This window comes from Calypte anna, chromosome 12 (assembly GCF_003957555.1).
Source record: "Calypte anna isolate BGI_N300 chromosome 12, bCalAnn1_v1.p, whole genome shotgun sequence".
NCBI lineage: Eukaryota > Metazoa > Chordata > Aves > Apodiformes > Trochilidae > Calypte > Calypte anna.
Genome location: NC_044258.1, coordinates 5135421 through 5156601, shown reverse-complemented (window position 1 = coordinate 5156601; position 21181 = coordinate 5135421). Strand labels below are relative to the sequence as shown.

Here is a 21181-nt window from a genome sequence, read left to right as displayed (position 1 = left end):
ATTAGATATTAGGAAGAATTTCTTCACCAAAAGGTTTATTAGGCCCTGGCACAGGCTGCCCCAGAAGTGGTTGAGTCACCATTCCTGGAGGGATTTAGAAGATGTATAGATGTGGCACTTAGGGACATGGTTTATTGGTGGACTTGGCAGTGGTGGCTAACAGTTGGACTTGATGATATTAAGGGTCTTTTGCAACCTAAACAATTCCATGAATCTGTAATTTTTCTCTTTCCTACTGCAGTGCCTTGCAGGGGCTGTCCATAGGCTGGCTGCCCTCTGAGCACCAGGCTGGCTCAGTTCTGGAAGAAGGGCACATGGCAGTGTGGCTGCTCTGTGGCTACTGCCATGGAGTTAGGTTTCAGCTTGGCTTCCTGGTGTTTTGTCATGTGCTAATTGGCAGCCAAATGGACAAACGATTGATTTGGACAAACAGTGATTTGGTTAATATCAGATCAAGCTCTATGGAAAGTCCTGGATTCTGAGAACAGAAGTTTCTGGAAAGCACACAAATAAGTAAAACATTCCCAGGAAGTGTGTGAGAGCAGAGAGAAGGTTACCCAGGTTTTCATGTGTCTTTTGCTTTCCTCATCCTGTTTGCTAGCCTGGGACCTCTTGCCACCATGGCTCATACCCCTGCTATCTTGTTTTCCCCACTTTCTCCAGAGCATGTGGAGCCCAAACTAAAGGGTGCTTCTAGGGCACCCTTGACTTTCCCATTCTTCCCTTCCTTCTGTTTTTCTTAGCCTTGTACTTTTGATCACAGAAATAACAGATGAGGTCATTCACTGTTGTTGAACCGTAGCGTGACTGCCTCCGCTCTGAACTTCTGCACAGCTCTGTAGCCACAGCTGAGCAGCCAGAATCTCTGCTAATTCCCCCTGCATGTCTTGGTGCTGAAAGGTTCCTGACTCTGCTGCTGGGAGCTGTGCAGCTGTGGAACTTGTGGTTTGGTGCTGGCAGACACTGTCCTCACGCTTTCTCTGTGCAGCTGCGGTTCCGAGAAATACAGTGAACTACAGACCTGGCCACAGGGAGGGGGGGGTAATACCACGAACCTGTCAGAACACCAGTGTGTTCTTTGGGGGCGTTGGGGAACAGGAACTGAGGGTGGAAGGGTGAGGCAGAGGCTCATGGGAAGCCAGAGGTGTTTGCAAAGTTTTGTGTTTGTGGCAGATGGGGGGAGGAACAAATACATGATGGCAGGAATTTAGGGTGAATCTGGCAGTGAAGCAAGACTTCTTGGAACTGCAAGGTGAGAACAGGCTGTGAGTGGCTTGGCTGAGAGACAAAAGCTTGAGAACCTGAGTGCTGGATATTAAGTAGAATGGGAAGCAAATCTTTGTGTCACCTGTATAAGGAACCACAGGCAATAGATCTCCTCTAGTCCTTGCAAACTCTTCCTTTGCTATTCAGGACCCTTCTCCTTCCCAAGGATGTTCTGCATCTTCCCCTGTAGATTTTTAAATTGATTTCTGACAAAGACAAAGAAGGCCTAGATACCTTCTTTCCACTCTGTTTTGTGCTAAACAACAAAATGTAGGTCCCCCAAAACCCATCACTTGATGCCTTCATCACCTCCTGCCTGATGCAGTGTAAAAACCCTTCCAGGTGAAAGGGGTTTTGCAACTTTGCTTTGCACCTACCTTACTGCCTCATGAATGCACAGGTTTCAGATGTGGCTGGTGTGCTTGACAGCTGCTTTATTTGCACTAAATCCTGTGAAATGGGAGAGAAGGGAAGCTTCATTGATTATTGCTGTGCAAAGGGAGATTGCAACATGCAGAGATATTGGGATTTAGTCACAGTAATAACTGCAGAGCTGTTAGTTGGCCCTGTTCCTAAGCCTAGCCTCTCACCATGGCTGTCATGCTGGCTGCCTGAAACAGAAGATGAAAAAGCTCTGGAGCACCCTGGCATGGCCTGGGAAGGTTCATGCCAATCCTACAAGCTGTGTGGGAGACGGCAGCTGTGGGGCAGTTTTAGCCATTCATAAGGTTTGCTTCAAGGAGCAGCAGTGGCTGCTGAGCTCACCTTTCCCTGTGATACCTATCTCTTCCTCTCAGCTGCTTGAACATCTCTCTGCACCCACCTATTGAATGAAATCTGAATCTGAAGTCAGTCCAGGTCTCTTCCCTTCCACCTTGATGCCATTGCCAGCAAAATCAGAGACTCTTTTAGTTTCCTCTGGTTTTGTCTGTTTGCTATTTAATCTGTCCACTCCTTCCAAAACTGGATTTTGCTGGGGAAGGGAGCTTCTTGTACAGACTTGAGGGGAAAAGATCTTAAAAATGTTCCATTTTCCCACTCTGACAGAAATAACACGTCTGTGGACTCCAGGCTCCAGGTTAAAAGTAGTTCTGCCAGTATCTGTAGCACTGATAAGCAGGATTTTTAGTGTAGGTTGTGTTGTCACTGACAATTGACACATACTGTGAGCAATAATTTGAACTCCGTGGATGAGCATTTATCCTGTCCAGTGGTTAGCATGCTGTGGGCAATATAGAATTGGGTCACATTTCTAGGATACTTTTTTGATTTACAATTTTACTTGTTCCTTAATACAACACTTTGGGTTTATTTTTTTTCTTCCAGCTTTTTGTCTACAACTGAAAAAACAACAACAAAAAAACCAGTTCAAGAGCAGCCAAGCACAGTTTCTTTAGATGATGTGGGAATCTGATTGTTTTGTTCTGATGTTTGTGGCCTCTGCTTTTCTGCAGGAGGTCAGTTGCCCTCACACAGCTGTAGACCTGCCTGTTCCAAGCTGGAGTTTGGGGGAGAACTGTTTCCATGATCTAAAGTATCATTGGAAAGGTGCAGATGAGCCTTCTGGAGCACTGGGCTCAGTGATCTGTTCTGCCACAGTCCTCCTTGATGAGTTTGGGATAATCACTGCTCTGCACTTGCCCACCTCGGAAATGGGAGTTGTCAGGATAAATGTGTGAAGGGTACTGAAGTGGTCAGCAGGTCACAGGGATAAGGCACCAGAGCAAGCCAACTCATTTCCCTGTTTTAGAGACTATGGAGACATCCTGATTGTCAGGTCTTTATTTTATCCAAAACAGCATTTTCTGTAATGAAGGACATTTCTCTCTCTGATGAATTGAATTATGTAAATGGTGTGAGAGACAGTAAGCCCTTTTGAGCAGCCTGCCATTTCAGTTCAGAGTGCCAGGTTGGGAAGAATTTACCTAATGTATTCCAAAGGTTAATTACCTAGTCTCCCAAAATGTTTTCTCTTCTTTCCCAGTGGAGTCTTTATAATTTAATCTCTCAGCCTTTAGAGCTGGTGATCAAACAGACAGTTAAGATGGCTTTTAACAACGATGGCATTATATTAGCAGGTGTTTGTGTTCTGAATCTGCTCAATCTGAGAAGATGTGAGGTATCCTGCACAGTAAAGACCACAGCCTGCTGTTGTCTGAGCTTCTGTGTCTGGTATCTCTCTCTTTTTGCCACTTTCTGCCTCTTTGTTGCTCTTCCCCAGCTGTGGCTCTGGTCAGATTCTTGTACAGAGGCAGGGAATGTCTGTCTTGCAGGGTATTTTGTACTCTTCATGTAAACACTGGTGCATGGCCAGAAATAATTTGTCTCCCAAGATGACATTTGAATGCGATTCTGCTGTGCTCTGCAAAGTGCTGTAATTTATCATTTTTCCAGTGGTGGCATCTTGGAGATGATAGTGTGCTTGGAGAAGCATGGCTTTTGGCTGGATCAGTTGCTGAAAGATGAAAAATACCAAGAATCTGAAGAATACCACTTCAAAATTATTTTGAATTACTTGATAATAAGTGGCAGTGGCACTGGGATAACTGGACATACTCTGTACTGTTGCTGGGTTGCCCTGATTCTTTTGCAGATATTGAGGCAATATGGTTTTCATGTGAAAGCTGTAAGTGAAGAAGAGGACCATGGTATCAGAGCCAGTTAATGCAGAATTAGAAAATGTCTTATTCCAGTGCATTCTGTTTTGCCTTTACTTCTTGCTTTTAATATGTACATCACTGCAAATTTAATTCAACATCAAATAATCTGTATTTGTAAATTTTTCCCCTGCTTTGCCAGCTACTATACAGTTTGTTCTGTTTGGCAATCACATTTATTTCATGAAAGAAATTTTTTACACTACTTTTTGGTTGTAGTGAGATACTAATGTCTGGCACAGGATATAATTTCTTTAGATGATCACATTATTTTTATTATCTCTTAATTTTGAACTCTAGTGATAAACACATATAAAAGAACTAGCCCTTGCCTCACTAAGAATTATATGAAATAACCAAGACAGTAAGGCAAGGGAGTCAGGAAGTAGGACATAAAGCCTAAATGATACTAATGTGGTAAATATACACATGGTAAAAACTGAAATCAGTTATAATTAAATAGGAGCTTTGGCTGGCACTTTAAAAATACTTTCACTGTGGAATGTGTAAAGTAGAAGTTCCATTAGAAAACTCCAAGCTTCAAATTCCTAATGCTAAACTTTAAGGAAGTTAATAAATGCTGTCAATAGTTTTACTGTATGGAGGTTACATTTGGACATCTGTAATCAGTAACTTGTGCTATGCTGTGATCAGCCCTGAAGGGAGAGGGTTCTTCTGAATTACTGTACTGATTTCCTGGAAATATTTGTAAGTGACCAGAAATGATTGGTATTTGAAAGAGTGACTTAATGGCTGAGCAGAATTTTTTGAGTGGCTCCTCTTGTGTGGTCTTGGAATCCTCAGCACCTGCTTCCCCAAACCACCTGTGGTTACCATCTCTGGCAGTCTCCATTGCAGAAGAGTTTTCAGACTGATTAATCTGGAGCTGGGAGCAGAAAGGCAAAAGCCATTTTCCTTCAAACATGTAGATGAAGTGTTTGGTTTTCCCTGAGTGCTTGTAGCCCTCTAATATTTTCTCACTGTTGAAAGCTTGTAAGAATGTTTTCCTCTGCAACTGTCGAACAGGAAAGGAATCCTAGAGCAGCAACAAGGATTTTGGAAACTGTCAGCCAAACTCTGTTAGGAGGACAGTGCCAACAGTGACATGGTGACCAGAGTAGTGCATTGCAGTGTGACTCCTCATACCTGGCTGAGGCTAGCTTAAGGTATCAGTCACCAAACTTAATGTTGCAGTGAAGACACACAAGGCCATGAAAACGATCAGGGTTGGAACACCTCTCCTGTGAAAACAGGCTGAGGGAGATGGGGTTGTTCAGCCTGGAGAAGAGAAGGCTCCAGAGAGACTTAAGAGTGACCTTCCAATATCTGAAGGGGGCCTACAGGAAGGCTGGAGAGGAACTGTTTGCAAAGATCTGTAGTGATAGGACAAGTGGTAATGTTTTTTAATTAGAGAAGAGTAGATTCAGACTGGATATTATGAAAAAGTTCTTTACCATGAGGGTAGTAGAACACTGAAGAGGCTGCCAAGTGAGGTAGTTGAGGCCTCATCCCTGGAGATACTCAAGGTGAGAATTGAGGAGGCTCTGAGCAACCTGATCTAGCTTAGGGTGTCCCTGCTTTCTGCAGAGAGGTTGGACTGGATGACCTTAAGAGGTCCCTTCCAACCTGAGTTGTTCTATGGTCTCAGAGAGGCCTCTCAGAATGGTGCCCTCCAGCCTATGGGCTTCTTCCTGTACCCTCTTGAGCCTTTAGGTATGAGCATAACAGCTCATTGCTGAGGAGCACTGAGAGCTGTGGCAGGCAGAGGGCACAGTCTGGAGAAGCACAAAGGCTGTTGGAATTGAGTATCTGGTGAGCAAAGGCACAGATATTTCTGGATCTATTTGTCTCAACAGTGGAAGAAAAATTGAGAGAAAACAATGAAAACAGTTGAAGGTTCTTGTTGCCAAAAAGCCCTTGAAGGCCCCAGAGGCTGTGACTGTGAAAGGGAGCCTAAAGAAAGCTGAGAAACCAGTGGTTCCCAAAAGCCTATTGTTGGGCAAGCCAGGCTACTGGAAATGCAGCAAAGCCTGACACAGCTCAGTTGAATATGGCAAAGGCTCAGAAAAGCTGATGGGAAGATGTATTGTTGCTAGAGAAAGCATGAAGTGTTCCAATACAAGTTTCTACTTACTTTTTCTGGCACTTTTAGCAGGAGGAATCAACAGGCAAAAGGTTCTATGAAAATGGAGCAGTTCAAAGCCTTTGCTATGTTGAAATATACCTGTTTCTCCATCCCCGTCTGCAAAGCCATACAAGCTTCACTGCTGTTCTCTGAGCACTGGGTGTGTGCATGCAGGGGGCACAGTACTTTGATATGATTAAAAGCAGTTCATGTCCTGTGGGACTGTCCACAGGATGCTGACAAAACACCTGTGTCACAGATGCTCTGCTGCCAGGGCTGTTTTGTCGAAGCTCATCTTACCCTAATATTTAATTTTTATATGTCTTTGCATCCTCCCTCCCTCTTTACTGCAGATAGAAATTGGTGTAGCATGTAGGGTATACAACAGTAGAGAGTATCCTCATAAAAACTAGGCTTAGGCTCCTGAAAAAAGGCCATTACTTGCTCAAGAGAAGCTGACCTGCCTGCCAGGACATGTTGCTTTTACATATTCTTGCTTATGCTAGGAACATGCAAGATTCCTTGTAAAATTGGAAGCTGGCAGTTTTTCTGGTAATGTCTTTAATTTTTAACTGCTAGCAAAATCAAGACAATTATTCTTTGTGAATGTTGTTAAGCTTTGTGGATTTATGGGAGAGATCCAAGAGCGGGCTTCTCAAGTGAAACAGCCTGGGCCTGGTGGGAGAGCCTTGGGCAGCAAGGCCTTGTTTCTGTACTGTTGTGCCATGGAAGCACAAGGATTGCAGGGAGCTGTGAGAACCTGCTGAAGGTGTTGATGCATTCAAAATGTTCACAAGGTTCCTACAGTTTTCTCCAGTGAATAGCAAGGGAAGTTCATGCAGCAGTCTGAGGGAGGCACATGTGGTTTCTCTTGTAGCAAGTCACTCATTTTCATGACCCTTAGAACTGTGTGTCTTGGAGACCTCTCCTGCTGTGTTAGATTTTATATGAAACTGCAAAGGGGTTTAAAAAAGAGGAGATTGATGGGAGTGGGGAGGCAGCAATGTCAGAGATGCAAACTGATCTAGGAGCATGGGGAAAAGTCTTTTTCATGTGACTTTAAACCCACAAAACGTTGTAGGCGTCTGCAATCTGAAATGCATGCAGGGAGCTGCTCATTTGGATCATTTAGTATTTCATTGCCTTTGCTTTTCATCTGCAGGTTGAATTATTGGTTTAAATGCTGTTATGAGCTGTGCCCCTGCCTCCAGATTACATACCACACTAAGGCAGAGTAAAAGTCTTATATTTTGAATATAAATCTGAAAGCTGGAATTTTGGAGTAAATAAAATGGTGTTGCAGAAGACAATGTGTTCCAGCTGTTTGATTACTGTTTTTCCCTGCAGTGCTAGAAGATTTCAGAGGATCTGTGGGAAATTGTATCCTGAGGATTTGGTTACTAATTGAAGCACCCTGTGGGGGAGATGGAACTGAAGTGACTTTGGGCATGTCAGTTCCATTGCTGCCATCTGTGTTTTAAAAATTCTTACCACAAAAATACATTTCACTGGGCTACAGTGTCAAGAAACTCCAGTCCTCAGACTGCAAAGGTGTGAGTCAAAGCAGTTCCCTTACTACTAATGTTTTTGGTTTTTTTAGGATCTTGTCTCCTTAGTTGTGGAGGAAGAATCTCACAAATGTGAGAAGAATTCAGGCCTTGGCTGCCCAGTTCCTGCTCCTCATCCTGTGATCCTGGAGGTTGGCTGTGGCTCTGGAGCAATTGCTCTGAGTCTGTTGTGCAAACTGCCACAGGTGAGCTTTTTTCAGTGCTCATGGTACATGAGATGCCCTTATTACAGGTTAATCCCACTCTGCTGGTCTTCACTGAGATTTCACAAACAAACTGCTTTGTTTTGATGGGACTTCAGCAGCTAAGGGTTCTGACAGTCAGCTCTATGCATTCATGCTAGGTATAACAGGAATATTTAGTAAGTGCTCTCTCCAGCTGCCTGCAGAAGTAGTGGATACACAGTCAGAATGGAATCTCTGTCTTCAGCTGTCACAACTCACTATTAATCATAGAATCATAGAATCATAGAATTGGCTGGGTTGGAAGGGACCTCAGAGATCATCGAGTCCAACCCTTGAACCACTGTTGCGGTTGCTAGACCATGGCACTGAGTGCCACATCCAGTCTCTTTTTAAATATCTCCAGAGACGGAGAATCCACTACTTCCCTGGGCAGCCCATTCCAATGCCGGATCACTCTCTCCGTAAAGAAATTCATTCTAATCTCCAACCTAAACTTCCCCTGGCACAACTTAAGACCATGCCCTCTTGTCTTGTTGAAAGTCATTTGGCAAAAGAGCCCAACCCCCACCTGGCTCCAACCTCCTTTCAGGTAGTTGTAGACAGCAATGAGGTCTCTCCTGAGCCACCTCTTCTCCAGGCTGAACACTCCCAGCTCCCTCAGCCTCTCCTCATAGGGTCTGTGCTTGAGTCCCTTCACCAGCCTGGTTGCCCTCCTTTGGACCTGCTCCAGCACCTCAATCTCCTTCCTGAACTGAGGGGCCCAGAACTGGACACAGTACTTGAGGTGTGTCCTCACCAGGGCCAAGTACAGGGGCAGAATCACTTCCTTGGACCTGCTGGCCACGCTGTTCCGGATACAGGCCAGGATGCCATTGGCCTTCTTGGACATCTGGGCACACTGCTGGCTCATGTTCAGCTTCTTGTCGATCCAGACTCCCAGGTCTCTTTCTGCCTGGCTGCTCTCCAGCCACTCTGTGCCCAGCCTGTAGCGCTGCATGGGGTTGTTGTGGCCAAAGTGCAGGACCCGGCACTTGGCCGTGTTGAACCTCATCCCACTGGGATCATCCCAACACTCCAGTCTGTCCAGGTCCCTCTGCAGAGCCCTCCTGCCTTCCAGCTGATCCACACTCCCCCCCAGCTTGGTGTCATCTGGGAATTTGCTGACGATGGACTCAATCCCCTCATCTAAATCCTCACTAAAGATATTAAACAGCACTGGGCCCAACACTGATCCCTGGGGGACACCACTAGTGACCAGCCGCCATTTTGATGCAGCCCCATTCAGCACCACTCTCTGGGCCCGGCCCTCCAGCCAGTTCCTAACCCAGCACAGGGTGCTCCTGTCCAAGCCACGGGCTGACAGCTTTTTCAGGAGGATGCTGTGGGAGACGGTGTCAAAGGCCTTGCTGAAGTCCAGGTAGACCACATCCACAGCCTTCCCCTCATCCACCAGTCGGGTCACCTGATCATAAAAGGAGATCAGGTTGGTCAGGCATGACCTGCCCTTCCTAAAACCGTGCTGGCTGGGTCTGATCCCTTGCCCATCCTGCAGGTGCTGTGTGATTGCACTGAGGATGATCTGTTCCATGACCCTGCCAGGCACTGAGGTCAGGCTGACGGGCCTTTAGTTTCATTTTACCTTGAAGCACAGGTGGGTGTTGGTTTAAACTAATATCCTGGGCTGTGAACTGGAGGGACTGAGACATGGACATGCACTCTATTAGTTGAATTTATGGGGCAGTCATCTCTAAAAATCACCTTGCTGTGAATCAAAAGATTGTTTCTCTAGAAGACTGAAGACTAATGAATTAGGGAAGGAGATTACCACAGAAGTGTCAGTACTTGGGATCAATATGTCACACTGACACATCTGCCAAACCACTTTTTTAAAGTCTTTTGTTCCCTAGTATTGGGTGAAAAGAGCAAGAAGAGACCTGAGATCTGGGTGGCCAAAGGCCCTTCTGCCTCTGATTATTGTATTGTTTAACATGCTTACTGAGTTACTACTGGTAAACAGAAAGAGGAATGAATCCAAGAAGTCATCGCATGTGGTTAAGAGGAAAATATTCCCCTTTTCCTCAGAACTGTTCCTTCTCATGAATGAGAAGTGCTGTGGCCAGTCCTTCCTCTTGCAGAAGCTTAAGACTTGGTGTGTAGGAATGAGAGGTTGATGCCTCTGTTCCTGCTCCCAGTGACCTGATAAGGCTCACACTTGAGCTTTGTTACTTCAGATTATAATTACTCTGATTCCTAGAGTAATTCTTCTGCTCTTTTCCTCACCTCTTATGTTAAAGAACTGTGTCAGTCTGTTTCTGTAGCTGATAAGAGTGCTTCCCCAGCTTACTGGCACAAACTGCTGGGCCCAGAAACGTAAGTAGCCTTGACTAATTAGAATTAGTGGTAGCCACACTGGCAGCTAAGTGGTGTTTACACTCTGTGATCTTTTCAGTGTTTGAGGCAGAATTTCACACTTTGGTACTGAAAAAACAACAACTTCTCCCTTTTGGATTCAGCTGTCCCCTTCAACCTTAAGGCTCAGCTTTGTGTGTGAGTTGTAGTCTCAGGCTGTGAAATTTGTCCCCCTAGGAATGATGCATGATCACACCATCACCTCCAAATGCAAAGTAGTTCCTTTGAGCTTGCTTTCTCTATGTAAATACTTACCAACATTAAAAAAAAAAAACCAAACAAACAACAAAACCACCATAAATGGTGTAAAAACAAGTCAGGCCTTTGCCATCACTTTCCCCAAGCTGGAATAGGTGATCAAACGAATTTCTGTTTAGTCCTATCTCTTGATGTTATTCTGGATTACTTTCAAGTGCACAGTTGAGTATACACAGTCAATACACACAATGAATGTGGTGTGAGGGCTGTAGTGGAGTAACCAGGCAAAAAATGCCTGCAGAACAGATAGCAAATGCCTGAACCTCTGTGCAAGTCATTGTGTTTATGCTGGGAGGGATTCTGTCCACAGTAGAGAGGAGAAGCTGAGGACATGGTCTTCCTTTATCTACCCCAGACTTGCCAGCATGTTGAGTTTCACACGAGTAGGAGCTATGAAAGTATCAGGTGATGTTTGTCAGTGTGACTCCATTGCTGTCAGCTGAGTTGGTTGGGTCAGAAGCCTGTCTATTTTGGTAGAGTGGTGGCAGTGTGGCACAGTGCCTTCTGTCACATTAGTGGCCTTGCTAGAAGTGACTCGTGATCCCATCAGTGCTCTGGGATGCTTTCATCATGAACTGCCCCTTTTAGGTGCCAAGAGTGAACAGTGAATTGTCAGTTCTTATCTTGGATGTCCCCTTGGCAGAGTGTGTCTGCTCAGGAACCTTGATGTTGTAACACTTGTTTGTTGTTGTTTTTTCTGTCCCAGAGCCGGGTGATAGCTGTGGATAAAGAGAAGGCTGCTGTGGATCTCACCTGGGAGAATGCACATAGGTACAATGCCACATATTCCCCTTTTTTTGTAAATTATGGCATGGAGATGTAGTTAATGTGTAGCAGGATGAGGGAATACTGCTGTATATAAGGCAAGGAGTGATACACACATACAGGTTTTGGATGCACAGGAGCCACACCCTGGGATCAGCCTGGGTGCACATGTTGTTCATGGGGCAAAGAGTAGATCCTACATTTCCCTTGCAGATTGAGAGGAATCTGTCTGCAGTCAGGGGCATAGGATAAATGTGTGTCAGATAAGAGGTGTGATATTTAATGATCTATTTATAGAATGTGCTGCTCATGAATTTACACAAACAAGCCTCCTGATCTTTCTTCTTCCTGTTTTTGCACCTGGAATTTTACAGGCTAAAACTCCAGGACAGGATCCACATTCTCCACCATGATGTTTCATATGGTAACTCTTTTCTGACACATCTCCCTTATCTTTCTTTCTTCTTACTTTGGTGGGGAGAGGCAGGCATGAGCCACAGCCAGGGGACCCCTTCTTGAATGCAGGGGCCAGGAGAGTGTTGAAGTTAGTAGAAAAAAAGGTCAGTAAGAAGTGAGGTAATGAAGGTTTTCCTGGCAGAGATTTCCTGGCAAAAGGTTCAGCTAGCAGAAATACCTGACCACATCAGAAGGTGAATTGTTTCTGATTTTAGGTATCTAAAGTTTGTGTCTGAGCTGGTAGTCCAGGTGCTCTCTAGTGTTACTGGGGAGAGGCAAAGATATGCACAGGGTAACTAATCCTGTGCTGATATGGATGCTTTAGATAAACGTGTGTGTACTTGTCTCTCCATTGATGTTACAGGGAGCCCAGATATTTAGCTTAGATTAAGTGCCCAGCCTTATTTATCTGAAATCAGGTGAGCTAAGCTACAGAACAATACTTGCTGTCTTCCCCAAACCAGGCTGAAGCCAGTTAAAACTGCCCTTTGGTGAGGCTTCTCCAGTTAGGTCGATACCTGCTCCTCTGTTTCATAGCCAGGAACTGTGGAGCCCAGGAGTTCCAGCACTGCAGAATCACTGGTGCACCTTTCTGACACTGTTGGATGTGGCCCTGTACTGCCTCTCTGGGGCTGTGTCTGCAGTTGTCTGTCTGCAGATTGGAGTTTGTCAGCAAGCTCTGGTCTAAAACCCATGTAGCTGTGTTGGCATGGCACCTGCATGGCTGAGCCCTGTGCCAAGGGGCTGGGCTGAGGACAGTGCCATGCTCCCATGGTCACAAGATGTCTGGGTGAGGGCAGGTGGGTGTCGGGCCAGGCAGCAGCATAAGTGCAGGAAGCTGAACCCTGTCTGCAGAAGAGCTGATTCTAGAGGGTTGATGCTGCTGAGAGGGCCTGGCTCTCTTGCTCATCAAAGCTGCAGAAGGACCTCTGATAAGAGGAAGGTTATGCATTCTGACAGCTACTCTAAGCTCCCACTCAGGTCTTTGTGGGCTCTCTCAAGTGTTTAAGATCCAGATGGCCACAGAGCTCCAGATCATCAAGGTCCTGTGCTGTAACATGTTCTGTTAAGCAGACCTGTTATGAAAGAGATGAAAAAATGAAAACATTGTGCTTAGCTTTTTATCACTTTTTCATTAAAGGTGAGCAGTCCAGCCAATCCCCCTCCCAAAAATAAAAATAGGATAGGATAAAATTTTATTAGAGAAAAGCAGAGCAAGACACAAACGGGGACTGGAGAGACAGTTTCCTGGATAAGATTTTTACACTCAGCTTATAGGGAAGATTGCTGTGGTTGAGAGCTGGTTGTGATTCTTTTTTTTTTCCTAGGTTCTGCCAAGCAGCTGCTACTCTGGGGACCCGTAGACTTCATAGTCAGTAACCCCCCCTACATCTTCCATGAAGACATGGCTGCCTTGGACACAGAAATCCTCTGGTAATCAGGCAAATAGATTTCCCTTGTCCTTAAAGTAAGGTTTTCTGTCTGCTTCCTTATACTACACACAAAACATGCAAATGTAGTATACATGTATGTACTGTAGGTGTTTTTATATGGTATACAATAATACAGTGTTCCTTTGATAACTGCTTACAGATCTGAAGCAATATCAAAGTATTTTAAATATTTTTTAAAACTGAAAAACCACACACTTAGAAAATAACAAGCTTCCAATGCAGAGTTGTTTCAGAACGTTTTTCCTGTTAGACCTTTCTTCCTATTCCTTCCATAACTTGTGGGAGTTTATGGAAGGAAGTGTAAGTAATCTGAGAAGCTTTATCTGATGGCAGAAATGCTGGGGTAGAAATCCTCTGACCTGTTCTCATCTCAGTACTTGAGTTAAGCAAACAAACCCACACAAACAGAAATAATCTCTTCTGGAATATGGAACCACTTTGTGTGTGCTCCTTCTTTCTCAGAATTGATTTTCATGTATGCCAGGACAAAGTCCTGCACACAGTTGGGTGCAAGGTGGGCACCAGAGCAGGTTCTGAAAGTGGAACTTTCCACATCCTAATTTTGCTCTGCTAAGTTAAAACACAGGGCAGCCTGGCTCTTGTCACAGTTGACATAAAAGAAGTGATCTCTTGCCATACAAGCCACTCTCTCCCTGTCAGCTGGCACAGGGAGAGCAGATCCATGTGTTGGAACTGCATGAACTTGGCTGCAGTTGGCTCATGATTTTCAGGAAGAGTTCCATGGTTGTTTTCTGGTTGTGTGCAACATGGAGTTTCTCAGCCTAATGCTGAGAATGCTTTTGGGTTCCCTGTGTTTGACACAAAAGCTGTGAGTGATGTCACCTGCTCTGGGACTACTGGAGTTCAGGTGTTTTAGGTTCACCTTTCTCCAGGGAGCTTGGGGTGATGCATCCTCAAGGGGTGGCTCATGCCACTTGAGTTGCTTCTGATGTCTTGTTTCCACACTCCAGCTATGAGGACCTTGATGCACTGGATGGGGGAGATGATGGCATGAGGGTCATTAAAACAATCCTGGCTCTGGCTCCTTCTTTGCTGAAGGACTCTGGGTAAGCACTGTTTGAATTTCATGTCTTTTGTCCATTTGCTTCTGTGACTTCTGTTTCCTTTTCATACAGAAAGGTACAGAGTGAAAATAGTTCCAAAATGCCCCCTCCCTCCCCATCTAGTAATGGCACTTTAAAAAAAAAAAGTGACATGTAAGCAAAATTAGCTTGAAATTGGTTAATAAAGGGATATGGGCCTTCTTGTCCACTGGTGGTATTTCCTACTCAGTGAAGGGAGAATATTTAAAGGTCAAAAAAGCAACAAAAAAACCCCACAAAGAGAGCAGCAGAGGGTGCAAACAAAAAAGCTTTCAGAGCAGAATAACTGATGGAAGGAGCAGCAGTGTGGTGCTCTGTGAGAATCAGTGTAGATCTCTGCTTCCCTCCCTCCCTTTAATTAGGGGAAACTTGTTTATTGTGCTAGGATATAATGCTGAATATCTATTGTTTGGATTCCCTGTCATGTGGCATCCATTTTGTACTTCAAGAGCAGTGTACTGATACCCAAAAGTCTGTTATGCCAGTGAATTCCCATACCCTGCTGAAAATTCCTTACCTTTACCAGCATAAGAGAGGTCATTGAAAATCTGCAGGTTTGAGAAGAGGAACAGGAATACAGAGAGGTGTACTGTGTGCAGGAGAACTCATTCCTCATGCTTTGCATGACCACAAGACCAGAAGATGTTCCTTGGAACTTCTTGGCAAGCGATTGGTGCCATGGGTTTGTTTTTTAGGACTGAGTTCTTTCCTTTCCTTTTTGCTTGGCTTAGAAGGTGGAGCCCCCATTGAAGAGTGGAAGTTTTTTTAAGGTCAGGAACGATCTGGTGAATTTTTAGGGAGTTCTTAGTATGGGATGTTTTAGGAATTCTCAGGAGAGGCTTGGGGCTTGGCCTCTGTCCTTTGCCTGTTAAACTTCTATCTTGCTGTGCTGTCACAGGCTGTAACCAGTTCCATCATCTCCACATGCTGTAAGCTGGCATGGTTCAGCCTCATCATGGGACTAGAGACCCAGAAATAGGCCAGTGCCAGAGGCTTAGCTGCAGCAGAGATGGAAATAGCCCTTCAGTGTTCAGGCCTGGTCCTGGTGCTCTGAGCTTGCCTGATTAAGTTGCCTTATCCCTGCTGCACTCTCCTTTGTACAGTCCTCTGTCTGGGACTCTATGGTCTGGTTGCTGGTGGTTTCTTCCTAACTGATTTATGGATAATTTTACTATGGGAAAAATGCATGTGCTGGCCTGTCCCTTAGGACTCTCTTGTCACCCTGCTTGTACAAAGAGGAACTTCATGTTCCAATCCAGCTCCATGTTCATGCATTTGTGTCATAGAACTTTATTCTGTCCTTCAGTCTTTGGGGGCCTCAGAAAGACAGAGCTGGCAGTATCTCTGCATGGTTTTCAGAAGGATCCTTACATCTCAGTACAAATGTTTCACTGCTCATTCAGGTGAATACTGGGAGGATTCACTCCAACATTTTCTCCCCCTGAAGGAGGGAGTTGGGATCTGCATCTCAAATGGACAGCTGTGATCTGGTTTAGGGTTATTGGATTGCTGTGTGTTTGCTGACTCTCTTATTTTCTACACTGATAAGAGTCATCCAAGAAAGACAGACTTTAGTTTTTATCAGTTTAACAACCTAAATGTGTGCATCTCCTCACTTTCTACTCCCAAATGTGTCCTTTCAGGAGTGTGTTTCTGGAAGTTGATCCCAGACACCCAGATATGGTGGCAAACTGGTTACAGGCACATCCCAACTTACTGCTTTTCCTTCGTGCTGTTCACAAGGACTTCTGTGGCAAGTGAGTCTCTCTTACCTTCAGATTTTTGCTTCAGGTGTCTGTGTCCTTTGTAGATTAAGTTCTTGAACCCTGATATGTTGAATGAACTCGGCCAAAGAGTCCACAGCTGACTCCAGTCTTTAACAAAACAGGGGCTTCCTTCAAGTATTTCAGCTGCCTTATATCTTGAGGTAGCCTGGCAAGTGTTTCTGGCCCAGAAATTCTGGCACAAGTAAGCGTTTCTGATGGGCTGACTGGCTCTGGTGAGATTATCACCATTGGGAAATCACTGCTTTTGTGTAACAAAGCAGAGATGTGTTCTTCCCAGCAAGAATTAAAGCTCTGATCATTCTTTTTCCCACAGGCCTAGGTTTCTGCACATCCAATACCAACACAGATGACAACTGTACCAGAAATAACTCTCCTTGCAGAATGCTTTCTGCTGGTCAGCCCTGCTGAATAGCTTGTTGAAAACTCTGCATGGCAGAAGGAACCTCCACATCATTCCCCAGTGCATTGGACTGTCCATGCAGTGGCAGACCCCTCATCTCCTGATCTTCATCCAGAGATCCAAAAGTTCAGAGGAGCGTGTGGAAGTGTTTCACCTTCCTCAGGGAACAATGTGCAACTTTGCAGTCAAAGTGCTAAAGTGACTTGTTAGTATCAGGACCCAATATGGAAGAGTTCACAGCTCCAGATATTAATTTAAAATACAACTTCTCAACCTGTCAGAGAATGTCACATTGCTCATTTGATCTAAAAATAATTTCCACTTTTTGCTTTTTGACCTTGAGATATAAATGTATGTAGAGTGTGACTAGACTGGATGATAGGCCTGAACTCTGGCTTCTGTTTGCACATGGACTTGCTGGTAACACAGGACATGACTAATCTGCATGTTTCAAATTCAGTTCTGTTCCAGGATCCCAATGCCCTGGAGTAGAACTCCAGCAGCAGAGCAGCTTTTGTTTCTCAGTCCTGCTGAGTGCCATCATTGAAGGATCAGCACGTGTGTTACACCATCTGAACCTGCAGCACCTGACTCTTTGTGGGTGCTGCCACAAGCAATCAAAACATTGTAATAAAGATAGTGCTTCAGATCAGTGTCCTTGCAAGAACTGCTGTGCAGTTAGGTTTTCAAACATGCCAGCAGACCTGAATAAACACCTGATGCCTGCACATTGCCTCTGGTAGTGATAGAAATGCCTGGCTTCTATGTAAGGCATTTAGATGCAAGACTTTACAAAGAAGGCTAGAGCAGCTGCACCAGTTTTGCAGATGGAGAAGCTGAAAAACAGGAGGTGAAATGACTTGTGCAAAACTTGACAAGAGGCTACGTGTGGAGTAGGATCCAGTCTCTTGACAGCCATAGGAGGAGCTGAAGTCTCTTTCTTTGGGAAGTGTGACTAAGACTAGGGCTGCCTGAAACCACACTGAAAGATGTCCCTGAAATGGACAGTCAGCATCATGGCATTATAAATAGTGGAAGGATTAAATTCGAGCTGCTTCTTGTTGCTGTTGTCTGTGGTGTTGCAAGTTCCCTTTCTGACCATAGCTAGCCAGGGAAGGAAGGACAGAAAGCCAACCAAAGGATCTGGTCAACCAGTCTGAATGGAAGCACTTGCTGGCAGTGGAGGTGAGCTCTCAGTAAGGTTGGAAATGTCCAGACAGTGAGCTGTGCAGTCTGTGTGTGCCAGGGAGGTGCTATCAAGGTCTCTGTCCAGGCTGAACAGAGAGAATGTAACCAGAAACATTAGGTAGGAGCTGCATTAGTAAACGCTGCATCTGTTTGGAAGGCTGCAATAGATTCAGGGGGCTTTACATTAACACTAATACCTCTAATACCACTAATTTCCTTCTGTCTCCCACACTCACACTCCCCACTGCTTCATCTGCTCTGTAACTCCTGAACACTGGCACAGCTTTTCCAGATCACTGAGCTCTCTCTGATGATGCCAGTGCTCAAATCTCCAGTTGAATCCTTTTCCCACCTTCTGGGCTTCTGCAGCCCTGGTCACACACTGGCCTTTCACTGCACTGTGCCCCTCACACTTCATTTAACCACTCCACTGCTCTACTTACCCCAGTAATTTCCCATGTCCTGTAAACTCTTAACCTGAAGTTGAGCCTTCACTGGGCTGCATCACCTGCCATGGTTAAACGCAGCAGAGGAGATCCAGGGAAGAGAACTAAAAAGTGTATTTGATCCTAGCTTTGGAAATCAAGATCCAGGACAGCTGATATCTGGTAGTTTGACCTGCTAGGGCTGTGAGTACAAATTGTAGTCAAAGAAGTGTTAATGGCTTGTGGGTTTTTTGTGTTGGTCTGTTGTTTTGGTTTTTTGTTTTGCTTTTTTTTTTTTTTTTTAAAATTCGGGTCCTTTAAGTGCAGTTTGTCAGACACAGTTATTTAAATTTATTTTTTAAACAGAGTTCTCAGGTTTCATCTGGGTGTTGGCATCAGTTATGTATGAAACAGCAGCAAGCACAGCTTACATTGCAGGAGTCCTTAAGAGCTGAATATTTTACTGGCTTATGAGAGTGCTAAGCAGCATCACCTTGCATTCTTCCTGCAGGAGGCAAGTTAGCTGTCCCTCTTGAGAGCACTGGTGGCTGGGCTGCAGAAAGCAGTGTGGGTTTTATTTGTTTTGGTTTTTTTTTTGGTAGCATCAACCAATCAGAGCTCTGAGCAGGACACTTCCTCTCTGAAACAGACTCTGTCTAATCCACTAGGACAAGTGTTAAATTCCTATATTTAATAACAAAAACCCTTGTGTTTTGGTGGGGCTGTGCTGTGGTTATATGGCTCAGAAAATCGTATGGTGCCACTGACCTTCTTATAAAGACAAGAATGGAGAAAAGCAGTTGTTCCTCCCAAGAGGTTGGGTTTATTTGTCAGACTCGCATCTGGGGTCATGTGTACGATGTGCTCCAGTGCTTTACACATGTTGGCCCAGGTTCATTTGCAGATGTTGATTTTAGGGACTTCCAGCCCCCTTGCTAAAGCGTTGGACAATGTCTGTGTTGTCCTTGTTGCCTGTGAGCTGGAGGCTCAGCTGGTGCCAGCAAGATACTGTGCACGTGAGCTCTCTGCAGAGGCAGAGCTGCTCCCTAAAGCCACAAGAGTGCTGATGCTTCAGTCTGTATTTTATGTAATCCAGTATCTGTTGTGCACTTAGTTTTCTGGGAACTTACTGGGTTTTTGGAACTGTTAAAATGGTGATTTGTTTCCTCGAGTGGTGCTTTCAGAGGGACTTTGTGTTCCTCCAGGACTCTGCAAGGTGTGGTTGTGTGTGCTGATTTAGAGAGTTACCAGGTGTGAAGCATCTACTGGGGAAAAGCTGACCTTCCTTGAGGAGAAGCTGGTAAAACCTCGGGCTTTGGCAAGGCCCTGCAGATGGAGCTGTGGTCCCAGTTTAGCTGTGTTTGCTGGAGAACAGCCCTGCCACAGCTTTCCTGCTCTGTGGGAGCATGGCAAGGTGCAGTTCCCCAGTGACAGGACTCGGGTCAGGAGAGGACTGCAGTGTAGGTGCAGCTGCAAAGTGGGGCTTTAACCTCTATTTCTGTGTCAGTGAAACAGCTTTGGTACAGGGCTCGTGTAGGGAAGCTGGAGAGAGACCTCACAGCTTGGGATACAGACCTGGGATTGTGTCCCATGCTGTTAATGGGAAGCCTGAAGCCCCCCCTAGGGCTGCATTAATCCATGGTCTTGGATAATCTCTAGCATGCTGGAGGACAGAGAGTACTGGTTTTGTTCTGGTGTAGTTTCTGTATAAGTACCCTGAAGTGCAAGAACCTGTTTTTTTTTTACTGTGTTTGCAGTCTTCCACCCAAATCATGGGGTGAAAGTGACTTTCTCAGGGACCTAGGTGAGTCAAAGAAATGTTTTTATCCCCACAGACCTCTGAGATGAGCCTGCAGTCTTGTAGGGATGAGAGTCCTTTCCAGGTGAGGAACTGACAGACATAGACTGGAATTCACTAGTGTGACACAGAAGATCCCTGGGGGCCCAAGTGACTGGATGTGAGTGCTGTCCAGCGCTCAGTTTCTTGATTCAGGGCCATAGATCAGAATGAGCTGGAAGAGAGCTTGACAGTCATCTAGCCCAATTTCCCTGTCTTAAGTAAGGATCAAATTGGCTTACATCATCCCTGACAGATGTTTGCCCAGCCTGATCTAAAAAGCTTCGAATGCTGGGAAGTACTTTGCATGCAATCTGTTCTGCTGCTTTGCTGTTCTACCTGCTAGAGAGTTATCCTTTGTACCCAGGCTTCCTTACTGCCCTTAAAGCTGAGAACTTCTCTTCTGAGGTAGAGAAAGCTGAGTGTCCTTTGAGCAACTTCCATGGGAAAGCTTGTTCCCAGGTTCCTCACAGGCTTCATTTGTGAGGGAAAGAACACCCATGCTGTGCTGTTTTTGTAGGTCAGTTGCACATCCTTCCCTCCCTGCCTCTAAGATGTAAAGGGGAACCAGGTGTGCTCAAGGGTAGTGTGCTTCAGAGACGTTGCAGGTGATACTTGTGCCTATGATGGTTGGAGTAACAGAGCTGCTACAGCTCATCTTATTACAGGGGAGAGACATTTCTGAAGCAGTGAAGACCAAGCCAAGGCTTGCATTAATATTTTGCTTGGGCAAGTTCTCAGAAGCTGTTTTAAAGTTTTAATAAGCTACTATTTCTACTCCAGGTTGCACCCAGAAGGACAGATACCCAGTGAGAGAAGGCTTCTCTCTCACATTCAGGATGATGAGCTGCTAAGAGAGACTTGATCCAGTTTCCAGATTATTTCCTTTCCATAGATGTTTTGAAATGCTTTAAGTGCTGGAATTTTCAGCCTGTTCCTCCCTGTAGAAGGTCATGTCACAGTCCTCAGTTTCTTCTGGCTGGAAATTGCTTGCAAATTTCAGCCTGGTCCATCCAGTCCCTGGTAAATGGAGGAGGCTTTTTACATGCCACCATCCTGCAGCCTTGGTATCATGGCCAAAACATGCTCTGCAGGACAGGTAGCAGAAATTACTGTAGCCTCAAGGATGTTCTAAAGATTGACCTACCTGCAGAGTCCAACCTGCACCCTGCTTTCTCCTGCCTTGCAGTCACCTGCAAGTCACAACCTGCCTTGGTTGTGTCAGCTTAGGCTGGCATGGCTGGGGTTCAGAGTCTGCAGCTGAACTGTTCCCAAGGCTTGCCCTGGGAGAGTCTTGT

The 21181-nt window shown here is 45.2% G+C and overlaps 1 protein-coding gene across 2 annotated transcripts in view; it reads left to right on the top strand.

Annotated features, from left to right (window-relative positions):
• Positions 1 to 17161, top strand: part of HEMK1 (HemK methyltransferase family member 1) — a 30069-nt gene extending 12908 nt beyond the window's left edge. For both annotated transcript variants that reach the window (XM_030458710.1, XM_030458711.1), the window contains exons 5-11: positions 7649 to 7801; positions 11175 to 11239; positions 11608 to 11657; positions 13018 to 13123; positions 14115 to 14210; positions 15890 to 16003; positions 16347 to 17161. In XM_030458710.1, coding sequence (XP_030314570.1) covers positions 7649 to 7801; positions 11175 to 11239; positions 11608 to 11657; positions 13018 to 13123; positions 14115 to 14210; positions 15890 to 16003; positions 16347 to 16383 — 621 coding nt within the window. In that variant the 3' untranslated portion in view covers positions 16384 to 17161. The remainder of the gene's footprint in view (positions 1 to 7648; positions 7802 to 11174; positions 11240 to 11607; positions 11658 to 13017; positions 13124 to 14114; positions 14211 to 15889; positions 16004 to 16346) is intronic.
• Positions 17162 to 21181: the final 4020 nt, after the last annotated feature.